The following is a 20,890-nucleotide window of genomic DNA, read 5'->3' on the forward strand; positions in this document are numbered from 1 at the left end:
TCACCCTGATGTCGTTCCAAACCTGTATGCTGTTGTTTTTTTTGTTTGTGTTTTAACAGAACATAAATGAGACTTTTTGAATAATCTTTACGCAGCTCTTTTCCATACAACGATGCTTCATAGTGATGCCTTTCTAGCTCCAAAAAAGAAAAAAATAATTATAAAACTACTATAAAAGCAGGGCGACGACCGTGCGCAACATCTAATCCAATTTTCGTGCCATCGTAAAGTGCAAGTGGGCATGGGTGCAGTGTTTGCGCTACTGTGGGTGTATTGTATGTAAATGAAGTGCCGCTAAACACAATTTGAGAAATATGTCATTGTGCTAAGACGTTTCAATAACACACGTTAACTCTAAATTAAGTTCCTGCATTTGCAGTTTGTAGATTTCTCCAGCAGGTGGTGATAAAGTTCAAACTCTTAAAGTTACAGAACATCAAATAATGTCTCTTCGATCGCCGTTGAAGCCGTTTATTGAATAAAAAATGATGAGATTTGTGTTACATATTCACAAGGTCATGGTTTATTATTTCTATTATTATTATATTTATTGTCATTTAATACCACTTAATGCTTGCGCTCTTAAAATAGGGCACATCATGTAAAAAATATTTAGTATTATTATCTGGAGAAAACAAATATGTAAACAAATACTTGAAATGCATATTAAGTCATTTTAATGAACAAAATTCAGTGGGATTTATGCTAAAACAAGAAGATTTTTGCTAATGGGGTAAAAAAAAGAAACATGTTTTGCAATATATATATATTTTTAATTATTATTAATTAGCAAATACTTTGTCACACATTTAGTTTGACAAAATATCTTATGTAAATTTGCTTCTCGGGTAATTTGATCTTGTTTTAAGAATGTCTATACTGTATATTTCTACTAAAAAACAAGACAAATAAAATGAATTTTTGCAGTGTACAGAACCGACCCAAACTTTATCAGTGTTATTCACTGATAATCTTCCTTTCCATTCAAATGTAATTCTCCATTCTACGTATTTGAACTGTCGTGTCACGTTTTGGCTACGTTACATCGAGGAACTAGTGATGCGTCAACACACTATTTGTGAATCTGAAAGAGGACTTTAATGAGAGTTGAAGATTTCGGCAGAGTGGAAGATTTTCAGTGAATAGCAACTAAAATTCACTTTCTGTGTTCTACGGAAAAGAAAAGAAATAGCACATGAGTTTGGAAGGACATAAGAGTGAATCAATTATGACAAAATCAACTGGCAGATTTTTCAATTGTTTTAAGCATAAATTGTGTTTTTCCCCTCTTGTTTTCTGACAGCTGGTTTTAGCTCAAATGTAGATGTGTAGATGCAAATCTCCATTTGGACCCACATTATATCAGGTGTCTAACTACTATATACTGAAGCATTTGATACAATGTACTTACTATGTACATACAGCCTGCATTTAATAACATCTGTAGTTACAAGGTCAACCTTACCCTAACCCTTAAACCTAACCCCTAAACCTAACCCTAATCCCTAAACCTAACCCTTACTACTAAACCTAGCCCTAACTCCTAAACCAAACCCTAACCCCTAAACCTTACTCCTAAACCTAACCCCTTAACCTAACCCCTAAACCTAACCCTAACTCCTAAACCTAACCCCTAAACCTAAACCTAACTCCTAAACCTAACCCTAACCCCTAAACCTTACTCCTAAACCTAACCCCTAAACCTAACCCTAACTCCTAAACCTAACCCCTAAACCTAACCCGTACTCCTAAACCTAACCCTAACCCCTAAACCTAACCCCTACTCCTAAACCTAACCCCTAAACCTAACCCCTACTCCTAAACCTAACCCCTAAACCTAACCCTAACTCCTAAACCTAACCCTAACTCCTAAACCTAACCCGTACTCCTAAACCTAACCCTAACCCCTAAACCTAACCCCTACTCCTAAACCTAACCCTAAACCTAACCCTAACTCCTAAACCTAACCCTAACTCCTAAACCTAACCCCTTAACCTAACCCGTACTCCTAAACCTAACCCTAACCCCTAAACCTAACCCCTACTCCTAAACCTAACCCCTAAACCTACTCCTAAACCTAACCCCTAAACCTAACCCTAAACCTAACCCTAACCCCTAAACCTAACCCTAACCCCTAAACCTAACTCCTAAACCAAACCCTAACCCATAAACCTATCCCCTAATCCTAACCCTAACCCCTAAACCTAACCCTTACTCCTAACCCTAACCCCTAAACCTACCGTACCTCACATGTTATACTTTTGCAGAACGACATAAGAATAGAATAGTGCATAGTAGTTAGAACACCGAATATAAAGTCTGACCCTCCATGTTACAAAATTCACAATATAAACGACCTGTTGCATATAAAAACACAATAGAACTATACAGACAACAAAAGTATTTCTCCTCATTTACATGCAATAGAGACTCTTTCATGAGGTCACCGTTGTGTCTCTGAGGCTGTTAGAGATCCATTACCAGCTGAAATTGATCGGTCTGTCTCAAATGATCCCAGTCTGCAGACATGATGTTTCACTTAACTGCACTTTTAATTGCTTTAATTAGACAGTGTTCTGGCTGAAAAAGTCTAATTGTCTCTCTCTGTTTGGACTCTCAGTGTTTAGGGAAACAAAATGTCAATACTGTTCTAATGAATGATTCCCTTGTTGTTTCACGTAATGCACGGTACAGTTCTGTTTAGTTTGTGAAAGCGTCAAGTAAACTATGTTACTTTGTAAACATGTCAAAGTTACATTTTAAAGGAAGTAATATTTAACCTGTTGATGAACGCCCCCTTTTTGAGCACAAACCATGAAAATGACATATCTGTACTTAATTGGTTGTATTTACGGGACCCTTTGGAGTTTGGACACCGTTGTAGTGTTGTTTGAAAGAAGACACTTTGGGCTTTATTTCCCAAGTTTCAGAATTAATATATGTTTTTATTTTTTAAAGTTAGAGAAGCTGAAGTTTATAGTAATGGAAATATTTTGTGCGGAACATGTTTTTATAATCTAAAGAAACAATAATAAAAGTGTCAAGACAAACCAGAAATACAATGTTCTCAAAGCCACGAGTCTAAGTATTTCTCAGGTTTATCACTTTTATGGACAAAAAGTGCGATTGGATGTTTGTCAATGAACGCTTGTCATGGACGATTGACCCAAGTGTGTTGAACTTGATTCATTTGGTGCCTCGTGCTTGCACCGTGCCTCCCAACTTTTGCCTCAAGCTCACACCGTGCCTCCCAACTTTTGCCTCAAGCTCGCACCGTGCCTCGCAACTTTTGCCTCATGCTCACACCGTGCCTCGCAACTTTTACCTCACGCTTGCACCGTGCCTCCCAACTTTTGCCTCAAGCTCGCACCGTGCCTCGCAACTTTTGCCTCATGCTCCCACCGTGCCTCGCAACTTTTGCCTCAAGCTTGCACCGTGCCTCCCAACTTTTGCCTCAAGCTTGCACCGTGCCTCCCAACTTTTGCCTCGCGCTCGCACCGTGCCTCCCAACTTTTGCCTCGCGCTCGCACCGTGCCTCCCAACTTTTGCCTCGCGCTCGCACCGTGCCTCCCAACATTTGCCTCAAGATTGCACCGTGCCTCCCAACTTTTGCCTCGCGCTCGCACCGTGCCTCCCAACTTTTGCCTCAAGGCCGCGACCGTGCCTCCCAACTTTTGCCTCGCGCTCGCACCGTGCCTCCCAACTTTTGCCTCAAGCTTGCACCGTGCCTCCCAACCTTTGCCTTGCACCGTGCCTCCCAACCTTTGCCTCAAGCTCGCACCGTGCCTCGCAACTTTTGCCTTGCACTCGCACCGTGCCTCGCAACTTTTGCCTCGCACTCGCACTGTGCCTCCCAACTTTTGCCTCAAGCTTGCACCGTGCCTCCCAACTTTTGCCTCGCGCTCGCACCGTGCCTCCCAACTTTTGCCTCGCGCTCACACCGTGCCTCCCAACTTTTGCCTCGCGCTCGCACCGTGCCTCCCAACATTTGCCTCAAGATTGCACCGTGCCTCCCAACTTTTGCCTCGCGCTCGCACCGTGCCTCCCAACTTTTGCCTCGCGCTCGCACCGTGCCTCCCAACTTTTGCCTCGCGCTCGCACCGTGCCTCCCAACTTTTGCCTCAAGCTTGCACCGTGCCTCCCAACCTTTGCCTTGCACCGTGCCTCCCAACCTTTGCCTCAAGCTCGCACCGTGCCTCGCAACTTTTGCCTTGCACTCGCACCGTGCCTCGCAACTTTTGCCTCGCACTCGCACCGTGCCTCGCAACTTTTGCCTCATGTTCGCACGTGCCTCCCAACTTTTGCCTCGTGCTCGCACCGTTTCTCGCAACTTTTGCCTCAAGCTCCTACCGTGCCTCCCAACCTTTGCCTCAAGCTCGCACCATGCCTCCCAACTTTTGCCTCGTACTCGCACCGTGCCTCGCAACTTTTGCCTCGCACTCGCACCGTGCCTCGCAACTTTTGCCTCGTGCTCGCACCGTTTCTCACAACTTTTGCCTCAAGCTCACACCGTGCCTCACAACTTTTGCCTCAAGCTCACACCATTTCTCGCAACTTTTGCCTCGCACTCGCACCGTGCCTCGCAACTTTTGCCTCGTGCTCGCACCGTTTCTCACAACTTTTGCCTCAAGCTCACACCGTGCCTCACAACTTTTGCCTCAAGCTCACACCATTTCTCGCAACTTTTGCCTCAAGCTCACACCGTGCCTCACAACTTTTGCCTCAAGCTCACACCATTTCTCGCAACTTTTGCCTCAAGCTCACACCGTGCCTCACAACTTTTGCCTCAAGCTCACACCGTGCCTCACAACTTTTGCCTCAAGCTCACACCGTGCCTCACAACTTTTGCCTCAAGCTCACACCGTGCCTCACAACCTTTGCCTCAAGCTTACACCGTGCCTCACAACTTTTGCCTCAAGCTCACACCATTTCTCGCAACTTTTGCCTCAAGCTCACACCGTGCCTCACAACTTTTGCCTCAAGCTCACACCGTGCCTCACAACCTTTGCCTCAAGCTTACACCGTGCCTCACAACTTTTGCCTCAAGCTCACACCATTTCTCGCAACTTTTGCCTCAAGCTCACACCGTGCCTCACAACTTTGCCTCAAGCTCACACCTGCCTCACAACTTTTGCCTCAAGCTCACACCATTTCTCAACTTTTGCCTCAAGCTCGCACCGTGCCTCCCAACTTTTGCCTCAAGCTCACACCGTGCCTCACAACGTTTGCCTCAAGCTCACACCGTGCCTCCCAACGTTTGCCTCATGCTCACACCGTGCCTCCCAACGTTTGCCTCAAGCTCACACCGTGCCTCACAACTTTTGCCTCAAGCTCGCACCGTGCCTCCCAACTTTTGCCTCAAGCTCACACCGTGCCTCACAACGTTTGCCTCATGCTCGCACCGTTTCTCGCAACTTTTGCCTTGTGCTTGCACCGTACCTCACAGTGTAAGGTTGTTGTTCAAAAGGCAACTGTTTTGCCGCTGCAAATGTTACAATGTTAGGAGCTCTACCTGTGCTTTGTGGGCATGTTCTACTGCTGTGCTACATTGATCACATGCTTGTCGCAGGTCTCAGCATAATGTCTTCCACTATCTCTTTTCCCAACATCAATGCATGTGACATTAGTGTCGTTTGCGCGAATTGACTCGCTTCTCATGAACTACAGTTTATTCAAAGGGTCATATTACCGTTAACAGCGTTAAAAATAATTAGCGGCGTTAAACAAATCTTTTGTTAATAATGCGTTAACTTCGACAGCACTATTTCTAACGTATTTCAAATGTTTTTTTGTTTGTTTTGGCACATTTAATTTTTTTCTTGTTTTATAGTCTGAGAATGGTTTTAATCTGGGTCAAGATGCTTTTCAATTAAATACTAAAAATAAAATGTAAAAAAAAAAAATAGGAATTAAACCATCTGCAGATGAATAGATAATCAAAATAGTTGTTAGTTGCAAAACTAGCAATAATTTTAACATGCTCACTATTAAAACTCACTTTCTTTAGAGATTCAGCTGTTTAGTGTGACAGCTGGTTTTATTGCAAACACAGTCAGACAACATGACTAACTACTCGTCTGCAGGTAAATCAATTAAACCAGGCCTCAGAATATCTCATTAAAACTCTATGTATACTGAAGTAGTTCCATCATTACCCTGTACACAGAATGCAGACTTGAACAATGTCTCGATTTAAAAGAAATGTATTGATACTTTCCCACTGGACTTTGTATCGTTGGGCACTTCTTAACGTTGCAGATTCAGCAGTTTGGCTTGTTTGTCTTTGTTGCAAAAGATGTGCTTTGATCAGTGTTCCCCATCGTAAATCTCACAAGGGTTAGTATTATTAGAAATGTTTGGTGGTAAGGAGGAGAAAGCCGTTCTTTTAGAAATCGAATCTCTTGGGTGTTTCCTTTAAAAACACTGCTTCATTAGCACCACTTTGAGCTGATTGGAAATTAAAACAGTTGAAGTACAGTGACTGCTCCGAAAACTATCTGGCATGCTACAGGATTATCGATGACAGCAGTTCATATTGAGTTCAAACTTTAATGCAAAAACAAACTAGGGGATTATTGCATGTCAAATTTCAGAATCTTATGACATTTTTTGATTTTGTTAATACTTTTTTTGAACAACGTTAAACATAATTGATGATGAAAGCCACAATATTAAATGCCATGTATTAATATATACAGAGCAATCCATTGTTTTGTAGGGGGGGGTCAAAATGGCCATTTTCGCCTATGATTTTGGAGCAAAACTACAGGTTAAATAAATAACCTTAGAAAGGTGATAGCATCACTATTTTATTTTTACAAAGAGATAGGTCCATCTATTACTAAAATCAGTAGACTTCTACAACACTTGTTGAGTTATACATCAATGGTGTGGGCCCAAAATGGGGAAAAGACACTTTTTTGTGTCGTTTTCCCAAAGTTTGAGTCTCCAGAATCACTCCAGACGTGTCTTAAAAATCTTTCAGATTCTGGTTCAGAACAAAGGTGACCTCTTATGGATAAATCCCAGAGATATGGGGGCTGCCAATATGGCTCCATCCACAAATTCTGTTCAATTTGACCAATTTTCAATGGTTGAAAACCACATGTGGATCTCATGGTATGAAGCTAGTTTTTCTTGTCCTACTAAATATACGTCTGTAGTACAGATAATGTTGAAACTAGAAATGTTTCGTTATGTATTCATGTAAAAACAGTCATGCCAAAATCACGATATTCAAGAGCCCAAAACTACCCCTGCTATTGCATATATTATATATCAGTTTCTAGCTTGTGGATTTCAGCAATGTATGTCTAACTAAAAGACATCTTTGCAACCATGAATCCACAGAATGTCCAGCTAGGAAAGGCTCATCTTTCGTGTCCTCGACCCAAGAGAGAGCACTTTAGTTCACATCGGGTTGAATTAAATGCCCGGCGGTTCCACTCATCTCAGAGCGATTCGTCCACCTGCATTCGGTTTACGTCTAATCGCCTGCAGATGTTCTATTCATTTTGCAAGACTCGTGTAGGTGGAAGTGTTCGACAACCAGTTACTCTATAAATGTACAGACATGTAAACTCCTTTCGTGAGTGCAGACGCTGCGTGTAGGAGGGGAAATCTCTGTACTGACGGTGCTTTCTGTCTGTTTTCACGCTGTGTGCTGTTGTGGGCCTGTTGTCAGTTCTCAAATCACTCAAGTGACAGATGGGTAAATGCATATTTTCGTTTGGTCTGGATTCAGCCCTTGAACTTCGTTATCAACCACTCGTTTCTACTCAGAACTCTTTAAGACCTCTTTGATGTTACTATGTTTTATTTGGCAAACTCAGAATTTCTCTGTCAAAGGATAAATGACATTGCTTTCATTACAGACAGTATATGACATCATAAAGCACCAAATGCTTTAACCATTAATAAACTATTGATTGACCGTGATTGGTCAGTGTGTTGAAATTCCTTTAAAATCAGCTGGTACATATAAAATGGGTTAATCATTTTGGACTTTGTATAAAGTATTGTATATACAGTATAGTGTATTAATATGGTGGCTTTTCATATTCTTAGAAGCCATTCAATACAATAATAAATCCTGGTAATAATTAGCATATTGCTGCAGCTTACTGACCTCTCGTGACATGGTGTCCGTTTATGTGCTGTATAATGAACCGGGTGAATGCATCGTGGTTATTTAGGCGCCAACGTGTGCTGCAAGAAATCAACCTTGCAATTAACCTTACAGAGAAAGAACCTCTCACATCCAGAACCATATATCACACCTTCAGTCTATAATCATTTATTATTAACCATTCACAATGTTCTGAATACAACTCATTGTGTCTGAAGCAATAAATTGCAACAACATTTAATAATAATAATTATTATAAGAACCATCATCCACCATCAAATTTAAATGTCTGCGATCTTTCGCCATGCCATTAAATAAATAAAACGTATAGGCTAATAAATGAGATGTTATGCAACGTTATGGCATTATATAAACGTATGTAGTTATAGTTCATACTATGTATTTGTGCATAGATGTACATGTTGAAAACAAATATACAGTATATGTTACAACGACAGACATTTTTTAGAGTATTTTTGAAGTATTCAGAAGATCAATAAAGCTACAGTGCTCCCGTTAGATTAGCAGGGGTTTGACTCTCATTAGAGATGTCTCCTAGCAACCCAACTGATAAACAATGCTGCTTCGTTATGTCTCCTAGCAACCTAACTGATAAACAATGCTGCGGCACTATGTCTCCTTGCAACCCAACTGATAAACAATGCTGCTGCGCCATGTCTCCTAGCAACCCAACTGATAAACAATGCTGCGGCGCCATGTCTCCTTGCAACCCAACTGATAAACAATGCTGCGGCGCTATGTCTCTTAGCAACCCAACTGACAAACAATGCTGCGCCGCTATGTCTCCTAGCAACCCAACTGATAAACAATGCTGCTGCGCCATGTCTCCTAGCAACCCAACTGATAAACAATGCTGCTGCGCCATGTCTCCTAGCAACCCAACTGATAAACAATGCTGCAGTGCCATGTCTCCTAGCAACTCAACTGATAAACAATGCTGCGGCGTTATGTCTCCTAGCAACCCAACTGATAAACAATGCTGCGGCGCCATGTCTCCTAGCAACCCAACTGATAAACAATGCTGCGGCGCCATGTCTCCTAGCAACCCAACTGATAAACAATGCTGCGGCGCCATGTCTCCTAGCAACCCAACTGATAAACAATGCTGCGGCGCCATGTCTCCTAGCAACCCAACTGATAAACAATGCTGCGGCGCTATGTCTCCTAGCAACCCAACTGATAAACAATGCTGCGGCGCTATGTCTCCTAGCAACCCAACTGATAAACAATGCTGCGGCGCTATGTCTCCTAGCAACCCAACTGATAAACAATGCTGCAGCGGTATCTCTCCTAGCAACCCAACTGATAAACAATGCTGCGGCGCTATGTCTCCTAGCAACCCAACTGATAAACAATGCTGTGGCGCTATGTCTCCTAGCAACCCAACTGATAAACAATGCTGCGGCGCCATGTCTCCTAGCAACCCAACTGATAAACAATGCTGCGGCGCTATGTCTCCTAGCAACCCAACTGATAAACAATGCTGTGGCGCTATGTCTCCTAGCAACCCAACTGATAAACAATGCTGCGGCGCTATGTCTCCTAGCAACCCAACTGATAAACAATGCTGCGGCGCTATGTCTCCTAGCAACCCAACTGATAAACAATGCTGCGGCGCTATGTCTCCTAGCAACCCAACTGATAAACAATGCTGCAGCGCTAGCATTAGTGCTACATGTGTACGATTACCAAAAGATAGTTTAATTGACCATGTTTTGAACACCTGCTACTCTGCTAAAAAAAAAATAATATTCATTAATTTATCGATATTATTGAATAAACTGAATGTTTATCGCTTACTTTGAGTATGTCCCCGGGTGGCGAGATGTTGGTGTGACGTCAAGCACCTGCATCTCGGAGAGTTTAAAATCTATGCACAACTTTCCAAGTTGGAATTCTGACTTCAGGTGGCATTATGATGCCCTGATGCAAATCATGACCGCAGCTTCACGATTGCTGTAGTAAAGTGAATAGCCACAGTCTACCAGCAGATTAATATTGTGGCAGATGAGAGTATAAGAGATTTAATGCCTATTGCCATGAATACTCTTCTTAGACCCACTTAGACTTTGGGAAACATTTAATGTTACTTGTAAAGACTGACAGCACTAATAATCACAAAATGAATAGTGTAAAATAAACCACAATCAATTTGTTCTGCACCACCAATCACTCTTCACCTACTGAATGACAGCGTTTGTGTATTGATTTGAAATGCTGTCACTTACGTACATCCCTGTTTCAATGATTGGCCGTTTGTTACGTGGTTCAGCCCATTTGAGAGCTTCCAGGTGGGATAGAAGTACATTGATTGAAAGCCCACTGTCCAATCAACAATCAGATTATTTCGCTTATGCAAATAGCGCTCATGAAGCTCCCATAGACCCCCAGAGATGCACAACATCCGAGCGGGACCCAAATGACACGTTTAGAGCCTACTGATCTTTTGCTCCACTGAATTCAATGGGACACGCCTCTACCGTAGACTCCCGTTGAAGCACGGCTTCTATGGGGCTGAATGACAAGGATGACACCATCCCCACGGTCATGACCTGTTAGGGGGGTGTTTTGCGGCTATCCTGACTATGTGACTGACACAACGGATTCTTTCAGGTATCAGGCCATTTTGGCATGAACGATGTGATGCCTTCAGTGGGTAAAGTGAAGGTTGGTGATCACTGGACTTTCCTGTATGTGAATAACACCAAGCATAAATCCAAGTGGCCAAAATCTGGTTCAGGGATGGGTTGTGGAATGTCTTTAAATGGCCCTTTCAGTCCATCATTAAAATCCCATTGCAAACCTTTGTTGGGATGTCAGTGAAGCAGCGGCAGCACAGAGACCAAAGAATGTCAATGAGCTGGAAGCTTTTTTCTCTTTAAGACTCTAATATAGAGAATTGAAGCCTGAGAACAATTACTTGAAACATTTATTTGCTGATATTAAGGATAAAGGATGCTCCACAAATGATTGACTTTAGGGGTTGAATATTTTTGACATGACATTTGTGGAGAAAATTAGTTATTTTTTATTTAAAAATGTGGGTAAACTGAACTCTTTGTTCTCAAAATCACTCAAATGTGTATTAGAAACGTGCTTTGACAGTTTACTGAGGTTTTAGTTGATGCGTTTTCATTCACATCACCAGAATGTGTTGCTGGTCAGGGGGGTTGAATAATTTTGATTGCAACTGTATATAATTTATTCTATTTTCTTTTCTGTCTTGATGCTTCATGTCTGAACCCAGCAATCACAAACACCTGGAAATTCATTTCTGAAAATGGGTGGTAACTCGGGTTGCCAATCGTCCCGTGTAATACGGAATCGTCCCGTATTTTCCTTGTGATAACAGGTTTTACTGCCAAAACAACGACACTGTAATCCAAGGAGAAATACAGTATTTCATAAAAATCCATTGTAATGCATGATTACTTCTAAGACTTGTACTGAGACAAATAGTTTCTTTAGTGATAAAAAATACTATTTTTTTATTATACTAAATATAAAATACAATTTTTGACACATTAATCATATAGTCTATTGTCTACAAACTGATGAGCCACTTTTCTAACAGGATGCCGGTCTTTGAGCTTTAAAAATGGAAAAGGATTAAGTTAATTATGGTGTAGAAAATGACGGAAAAATATTGTCTTTGTCTATTGATTGCAGGGGGGTTTCAGGGTGTGTTCCTCCCCTTTTCTCCCCAATTTGGAACGCCCAATTCCTAATGTGCACCGAGTCCTCATGGTGGCGTAGTGACTCGCCTCAATCCGGGTGGCAGGGACGAATCTCAGTTGCCTCCACATCTGAGACCGTCAATCCGCGCATCTTATCACGTGACTTGTTGAGAGTGTTACCGTGGAGATGTAGTGCGTGTGGAGGCTTCACGCTATTCTCCGCGGCATCCACGCACAATTTTCCACATGCCCCACCGAGAGTGAGAACCACATTATAGCAACCGCGAGGAGGTTACCCCATGTGACTCTACCCTCCCTAGCAACCGGGCCAATTTGATTGCTATGGAGACCTGACTGGAGTCACTCAGCACGTCCTGGATTCAAACTCGCGACTCCAGGTGTGATAGTCAGCGTCAATACTCGCTGAGATACCCGGACCCCGCCTCTTCGTTCTTTTGACAAAAAGAAGTGTTCATTAAAAGTGAAGATTAATAGAAATTAGTTTTTTCCTGGACATTGTTTTAAAACACTTTTCAATTTAAGTGTATCAAGGGTTGTTTTGTGCCTGTCCGCCCAGTTTTTCAAATGTTTTCTACGTAAACCAGCTTTAGGTGGACCTTTTTAACCTTTGCGCAGTGTCTCATGCTGGAGCCCAGCTGGAAAAAAAGTGTTTAAAGTTATTTAAAGTTGGCAACCCTAGTGGGAACCCTAAATGAGGTTTATATTTGCTTTGGATGCTGCCTTAGAGGCCTATGTAGACAGCAGACACAGCGAGGCACCTCACTAGGGTTTGGAACAGAGTCATACTCTGAACAACATCTAATTAAGATTCATGAGCCGGGCTGATTAGATATTAATGAGGTATAATCAGAGCCGGATTATCCATAAGGGCACTTGGGCCAGTGCCCAGGGGCACCAACCATTCACAACCACTAGGGGGCACCACATGACACAAGCTTTAAAAATATTTTTCGTAAATTGTTATATTATTAACTTGAAATTCTTGAAAGACCATACATAACTTGTTTATGAACACTAATTTAACAATAATAATAATAATAATAATAAATTATAAATAAATGAAGATTACATGACCACTATCACTCCCTCCCCAATCTGTCACAGTTGAGTTGGTCCACAACAATTACGCACAAATGTGTCATTTTTTAACGGCTACAGAAAATGAATCAAAATCCAAAATGGACAGACGGCAATTGAGTGGTTTCACAAAAAGAAGATTAAAGAAAGAGAAGGATGCTAGACGCTTAGCTACAATAAAAAATGTTCCAGGGATCGACAAATTTTTTGTTAAATCACTAGTTTTTTGGGAGAACACGGAATTGCAGACACCAGCAGCACTAAGTCTGACATCGCTGGCGCTGCTAGCGGGGAGATGCAGCAGCTGCTAATGTTAGTCAGGGCGTCGGCGATGACCGCCAGGCTGAATGAGGATATTCTCCTTGTCCTTGGGGAGACAGGAGCGAGGAAGACTCGGGTGAGGAAGAGGACATTAATGAAGATAAATATTAGGGTGGGACGGTACATGTAAGTTATTCAGTATTGAACCTAAACGGTACGGGCGCCACGCCTCGGTGCACGAATTTACACGGAGAATATACGGTATAAAAATAAATAAAACTAAATAGCGATACACATCGCTCTATTTCGCATAATGAACAGTCTGATCAAGATTGCAATGCTGGAGTGTGTGTGTGTTTGTGTGTGCGCGCGGGTGATCAAACTTTTTTTGGGGGGGGGGGGCCTTTTGAGGTATAATGCCCAGGGGCACCACACTGTCTTGATACGGCCCTGGGTATAATTGTTATATCGTTGCATCCAGTGCCCTTGATTAAAGCATTAACGTTTTGACTTCACTGTCCTCTTTGGGTTATTATTCTTATTTTTCTCTTAAACGTTTTTTCCCATCTGAAAAACGTTTTATGCTTTTGTATGACGTGACATTGGCAGTGTGGCACTGGGGCTCTATAGGTTACCTGTGTGCCACACAGGGTGTCAGGATGGTTTGAGGCCATATCTCTTTGACATTCACACTGAGAGATGGCAGAGTACGTGGGATCATTTATCTCCAGGGTCATTCCGTAAGTGGGAACATCGCTGCGAGACACACGAGAGATGCTGATCACTGACCTGTGTCTCATCTACTGCTCCTCATCTCTCCGTCAGTCTCTTCTCATCTCTCTGACCCATATTGGTCAATACTTTCCAACATAGTCTCAGAATCACATTACTATATATATATATATATATATATATATATATATATATATATATATATATATATATATATATATATATATACATATAAACTAAATGTGCTAATAGCCTAAATTTTCTGGTGTAATGAAAACTACAGTATGTTGCTGGAAAGCTCTCAAAGAGTAAAATACAACCACACAACCAATTTGTTGTACTCACAGATAAAAATATAGCGAGTAACAGCTAAGTATATGTCTTTGACAATTATGTTGGTGTTGCTTATATGCCTAATATCCGCTTATAACTTAAAGGGAACATATAATTAATTAGAGGAGGTGATTATCTTTCAAACGAGTCCACACACAAGATAATCAGATGTATAGATCATTAGATAATCCACATGAAGCACAATGTTACATATGACCACCAGGAGATGGCGCCAAATACACGACACAGACTCAATGATGACTCAAATGACACAGAATGAAACTCAATGTACATATTATTGCAGTCAGTAAAAACATAACATACATCAATAGTCATGTGTCATATGTTGTTGGAAAGATCTCAAAGAGTAAAATACAACCAGCATATTTTTTTTACTCACAGACTAAATTTTAGTGTGTAATATCTAAATATATTTCTTTAACAATTATGTTGGTGTTGCTTAAATGCAGTGTTTTCACTTATAACATCACAGAATATAAAAGGAACATAGAATATCACATATCATTAATTAGAGTCTGTGATTATCTTTCAAACGAGTCCACACACAAGATAATCAGATGTATAGATCATTAGATAATCCACATGAAGCACAATGTTACATATGGCCACCAGGAGATGGCGCCAAATACACGACACAGACTCAATGATGACTCAAATGACACAGAATGAAACTCATTCTGTGAAATCTCATAACTAAAATCATGTCTGCATGCTATGCAAACCTTTAGTCATTGTTGTGTTTGCATGTGTGATTAGTTCTTATGTACAATTATTATCTTTTATTTGTTTGGAGATGTTTTTGGACACTATTATAAATTATTTATGTAATACTTTAACTTTTCTTTGCTTTATCGAATCAACACAAAATGTAAGAAGCCACGTTATTAACTCCCAGAGATATATAACGACAAATAAGACACTTTCAGAAGTGTCTTTGGCTGAGAGTCTCTGAATTTATAATAATCTGTATCATTAAAAAAACAAAAAACGTTTCCTTTACAATGATACAATGTTTTGTTGTTGTTATGAGCCTTTCATTTTTGGTATGCCACTGAAACAGAATGTGGTATGCCATCTTTTAAAACACCCTCAGAGCTTAAAGGGTTAACTTGCTTTTAGCGCCACTCATTGGACCTTTCACCTAGGAACTGCCCTGATGCGTGTAACGAACCGTGTAGTGTAATATTGCAAAAGTGTTGCCACAGTCGCCTCATTTTCACGAGATCAGGCCGACACATTGAAACACACTCTCACTTTGTCATCATCTTTTGGTAAAACCAAGGTTCTGCCGTTACTTTGTCATTATTTCATGCTAACGCAACGGTCTGTTAGCGCAGGTGTCCTGGCCAGATCTCACGCTACACCTCTTCATAACTCTCCATTTAAAAATGGTCCATATCCATAACTCATATCCCTGCATTGTGAACGGCTCATGTGTGCTGAGCAATTGGCAAAACGCCACACAAACAGCATCATCCAGATGGGCGCCACATATTGTTGGCAGCATTGAAATGACTTTGCAAATGAAACTGTGAACATAATGTCACTCATTCGTTTGTTCTCCTCTGTATCTCTGCATCTTCCAGAATCCATCACAGTTACGATTGGAAATGATGGCAAAATATTCCGAAATATATTAATGGTTTTAAAGTGTCGGGAGAGCGACTGGATTGCATCATTCTTGGGAGTGGGCGGAGCTGCAGAGCTCTTTTGATGTGCTTTATTTCCCGCTATTCTCTGATTGGTTGATCTCTCTTCAGGATTATGGGTAGTGTAGTTCTTCGCCAGGAATGCCACAATTAAATGTGTTTTTTTTTATACAGTACATGATGTTTATAACATGGACAATCGATTATCATCCTCAGAGCTCACGGTACGTCTCACGTTAAAGGTTGGCGTTAAAAATCATCTCTTTACCGTACTCGTCATTGTGAATGTGGTGCCATAATATCTGTGAGATACATGAGTATGTCTTAGATATGAGGAGCTTAACACCAGCTGATATTGGCAAACAAGGCCGACGGCACAGCGAACAGTGCATAAACAGCAGTTAGTGTGTGTGCGGGTGGACTGGCATGTGTGCGGGCTAAGAGCGACGCGGTGGGTGGCAGCTCGACTCTGTGAGAAATCCCTTAGATGCTAATGAGAACCGCAGAGCTACAGCTAGCAGCGATCGGTGCCAGTTTCCTTCCATGTGCCTTCTGTCGCTGTTCATTAGGTCACAAACCTAACGTGAAATGTGTTTAGAAGACATTTGTGTCGGAGTGAAAATGGCCATGTGGCGTTTGGCAACAGCCTATTGACTTCAGCAACCTGATTTACATCTCAGAAAAAAAAATAGAAATTTGAGCAAATTGAGACTTTTGCTAATGTCTCTGTGGTTTCTCCTGAGAAAAAGGCCTCGACCATTTCAGAGGAGATCTCAACAATGTCTCAAAACGTGCTCAAGATACTCAAACATTTCTCATCAAGAGCAAATGAACGCACACACTTACGGATGTCATCAATTGGCTCATTTATGTCTGTTCTATTTTAGCAGGAATATTTGAAGAAACATCCAAGACAAAGACAAAGGTCTCCTTTAAGACTCTTGAGCTATGAAAGAGCAACGCCTGAGCAATAAAATTGTCCTGTGGGATTGTTCTTGCAAAAAATCGTTCCGCCAGCATTTGGATGGAAGAGAGAGGAAATACAAATGTCACAAATGTCGATGTGTGTCTGACTAAATGCCACGGTGCCACACAAATGCCATTCTTCACTCATTACCGCCTTCTGTTGAAGCAAAACCTTCTTTAAATGCTCCGTTCTGAACAAGAGAGAACCGCACAGAAACTCTAAAAGAGTCAAAAGAGTTTTGAATAGGATTTTTTTATTTCTTCCCATTTCCTTTTTTTTTTTTTTTTTTTTACTAGTAGCACTTAATAAACGAGTAAATAGTTTTCCTAAAAATGTATGTCCTCATATGTGGATAAAGATGTGAAATTTTAAATAATACTAAACTATAGAACGTTTTTTTTTTCTTCATCACATTGTTTATTATGTCCAGGAGTGTTGATTTTTCATGTTTTTCAGACGTTACAGACATGACATCATAAATTAACATAATTTATTCAGATTCAAAGTAATGTCCGGCATCATCCAATCACTGTCAATCATGTTCAAATAAAGTGATCCATTATAAATGTTGAATCTATGTACTGATGATCATCGTCACGTGTGTCAAACATGTTGAGTGATCCAAACATCATCTGCAGCCAGAAACTGAACTTTTGATCAGATTTTAGGAGTGAACGCACTTAACTGAATAGAGAGATATAGGATGCTCCCTTGCTCCCTATTTAGTGCATGACTTAACCTCCAGTGTGCTGTCTGTCTGCACTGGTCTCAGAACAGTTATAGGAGAGCTATAGGATACTCCCATGCTCCCTATTTAGTGAACGACTTAACTGCATAGAGAGCTATAGGATACTCCCTTGCTCCCTATTTAGTGAATCGACTGACTTAACTGCATAGAGAGCTATAGGATGCTCCCTTGCTCCCTATTTAGTGAATGCACTTAACTGCATAGAGAGCTATAGGATGCTCCCTTGCTCCCTATTTGGTGCATGACTTAACTGCATAGAGAGCTATAGGATGCTCCCTTGCTCCCTAATTAGTGCATGACTTAACCTCCAGTGTGCTGTCTGTCTGCACTGGTCTCAGAACAGTTATAGGAGAGCTATAGGATACTCCCTTGCTCCCTATTTAGTGAACGACTTAACTGCATAGAGAGCTATAGGATACTCCCTTGCTCCCTATTTAGTGAACCACTGACTTAACTGCATAGAGAGCTATAGGATGCTCCCTTGCTCCCTATTTAGTGAATGCACTTAACTGCATAGAGAGCTATAGGATGCTCCCTTGCTCCCTATTTGGTGCATGACTTAACTGCATAGAGAGCTATAGGATGCTCCCTTGCTCCCTAATTAGTGAATGCACTTAACTGCATAGAGAGCTATAGGATGCTCCCTTGCTCCCTATTTAGTGCATGACTTAACCTCCAGTGTGCTGTCTGTCTGCACTGGTCTCAGAACAGTTATAGGAGAGCTATAGGATGATCCCATGCTCCCTATTTGGTGCATGACTTAACTGCATAGAGAGCTATAGGATGCTCCCTTGCTCCCTATTTGGTGCATGACTTAACTGCATAGAGAGCTATAGGATGCTCCCTTGCTCCCTATTTAGTGAATGACTTAACTGCATAGAGAGCTATAGGATGCTCCCTTGCTCCCTATTTGGTGCATGACTTAACTGCATAGAGAGCTATAGGATGCTCCCTTGCTCCCTATTTAGTGAACGACTTAACTGCATAGAGAGCTATAGGATACTCCCTTGCTCCCTATTTAGTGAATGCATCGACTTAACTGCATAGAGAGCTATAGGATGCTCCCTTGCTCCCTAATTAGTGAATGCACTTAACTGCATAGAGAGCTATAGGATGCTCCCTTGCTCCCTATTTAGTGCATGACTTAACCTCCAGTGTGCTGTCTGTCTGCACTGGTCTCAGAACAGTTATAGGAGAGCTATAGGATGATCCCATGCTCCCTATTTGGTGCATGACTTAACTGCATAGAGAGCTATAGGATGCTCCCTTGCTCCCTATTTGGTGCATGACTTAACTGCATAGAGAGCTATAGGATGCTCCCTTGCTCCCTATTTAGTGAATGACTTAACTGCATAGAGAGCTATAGGATGCTCCCTTGCTCCCTATTTGGTGCATGACTTAACTGCATAGAGAGCTATAGGATGCTCCCTTGCTCCCTATTTAGTGAACGACTTAACTGCATAGAGAGCTATAGGATACTCCCTTGCTCCCTATTTAGTGAACGACGACTTAACTGCATAGAGAGCTATAGGATGCTCCCTTGCTCCCTATTTAGTGAATGCACTTAACTGCATAGAGAGCTATAGGATGCTCCCTTGCTCCCTATTTGGTGCATGACTTAACTGCATAGAGAGCTATAGGATGCTCCCTTGCTCCCTAATTAGTGAATGCACTTAACTGCATAGAGAGCTATAGGATGCTCCCTTGCTCCCTATTTAGTGCATGACTTAACCTCCAGTGTGCTGTCTGTTTGCACTGGTCTCAGAACAGTTATAGGAGAGCTATAGGATGATCCCATGCTCCCTATTTGGTGCATGACTTAACTGCATAGAGAGCTATAGGATGCTCCCTTGCTCCCTATTTGGTGCATGACTTAACTGCATAGAGAGCTATAGGATGCTCCCTTGCTCCCTATTTAGTGAATGACTTAACTGCATAGAGAGCTATAGGATGCTCCCTTGCTCCCTATTTGGTGCATGACTTAACTGCATAGAGAGCTATAGGATGCTCCCTTGCTCCCTATTTAGTGAATGCACTTAACTGCATAGAGAGCTATAGGATGCTCCCTTGCTCCCTATTTACTGAATGCACTTAACTGCATAGAGAGCTATAGGATGCTCCCTTGCTCCCTATTTAGTGCATGACTTAACCTCCAGTGTGCTGTCTGTCTGCACTGGTCTCAGAACAGTTATAGGAGAGCTATAGGATGCTCCCTTGCTCCCTATTTAGTGCATGACTTAACCTCCAGTGTGCTGTCTGTCTGCACTGGTCTCAGAACAGTTATAGAGAGCTATAGGATGCTCCCTTGTTCCCTATTTAGTGCATGACTTAACCTCCAGTGTGCTGTCTGTCTGCACTGGTCTCAGAACAGTTATAGAGAGCTATAGGATGCTCCTTTGCTCCCTATTTAGTGCATGACTTAACCTCCAGTGTGCTGTCTGTCTGCACTGGTCTCAGAACAGTTATAGGAGAGCTATAGGATGCTCCCTTGCTCCCTATTTAGTGCATGACTTAACCTCCAGTGTGCTGTCTGTCTGCACTGGTCTCAGAACAGTTATAGGAGAGCTATAGGATGCTCCCTTGCTCCCTATTTAGTGCATGACTTAACCTCCAGTGTGCTGTCTGTCTGCACTGGTCTCAGAACAGTTATAGAGAGCTATAGGATGCTCCCTTGCTCCCTATTTAGTGCATGACTTAACCTCCAGTGTGCTGTCTGTCTGCACTGGTCTCAGAACAGTTATAGGAGAGCTATAGGATGCTCCCTTGCTCCCTATTTAGTGCATGACTTAACCTCCAGGGTGCTGTCTGTCTGCACTGGTCTCAGAACAGTTTGTAATGCAGCTTATTTTCATCATAACTCCATATAAAGCCTCTGAAAGACTCATTTATACATTTATTCTCAATGTGATAATGTACATTAAATATAGGAATGCAAGTGTTAATGTAGACAAATTTTGATAGGAATAATATCCCAAAATCCATGTATGTGGACATCATGTTTATCCGCAAAAAATGAGCAGATTTTTTAAAGCAGCATATCAAACGAAACTAGAGACACTTTACAACCAAACCGGTTTCAGTGAAGAAGCTTCAATAGATTTCTTACCAGAGGCACTTTTGTTGGCGCTGCATCCGTAGGAGCGCTTCATGGAAATCGATGTCATGTTGTTGTGTCATGTGACTCGCCTATTTGTTTTACTTACAGACATATGGCGATTAACAGCTAAATATATGTCTTTGACAATTATGTTGGTG

At 41.6% G+C, this 20,890-nt stretch overlaps 1 protein-coding gene across 1 annotated transcript in view; it reads left to right on the top strand.

The window, feature by feature from the left end:
- Window positions 1-6,061: 6,061 nt before the first annotated feature.
- The window catches only part of zgc:152904 (uncharacterized protein LOC767777 homolog), a 143,923-nt gene continuing 129,094 nt past the window's right edge, over window positions 6,062-20,890 (top strand). Inside the window, exon 1 of the mRNA XM_052126357.1 lies at window positions 6,062-6,083. Coding sequence (XP_051982317.1) covers window positions 6,062-6,083 — 22 coding nt within the window. The remainder of the gene's footprint in view (window positions 6,084-20,890) is intronic.

Source organism: Xyrauchen texanus, chromosome 5 (assembly GCF_025860055.1).
Source record: "Xyrauchen texanus isolate HMW12.3.18 chromosome 5, RBS_HiC_50CHRs, whole genome shotgun sequence".
Taxonomy (NCBI): domain Eukaryota; kingdom Metazoa; phylum Chordata; class Actinopteri; order Cypriniformes; family Catostomidae; genus Xyrauchen; species Xyrauchen texanus.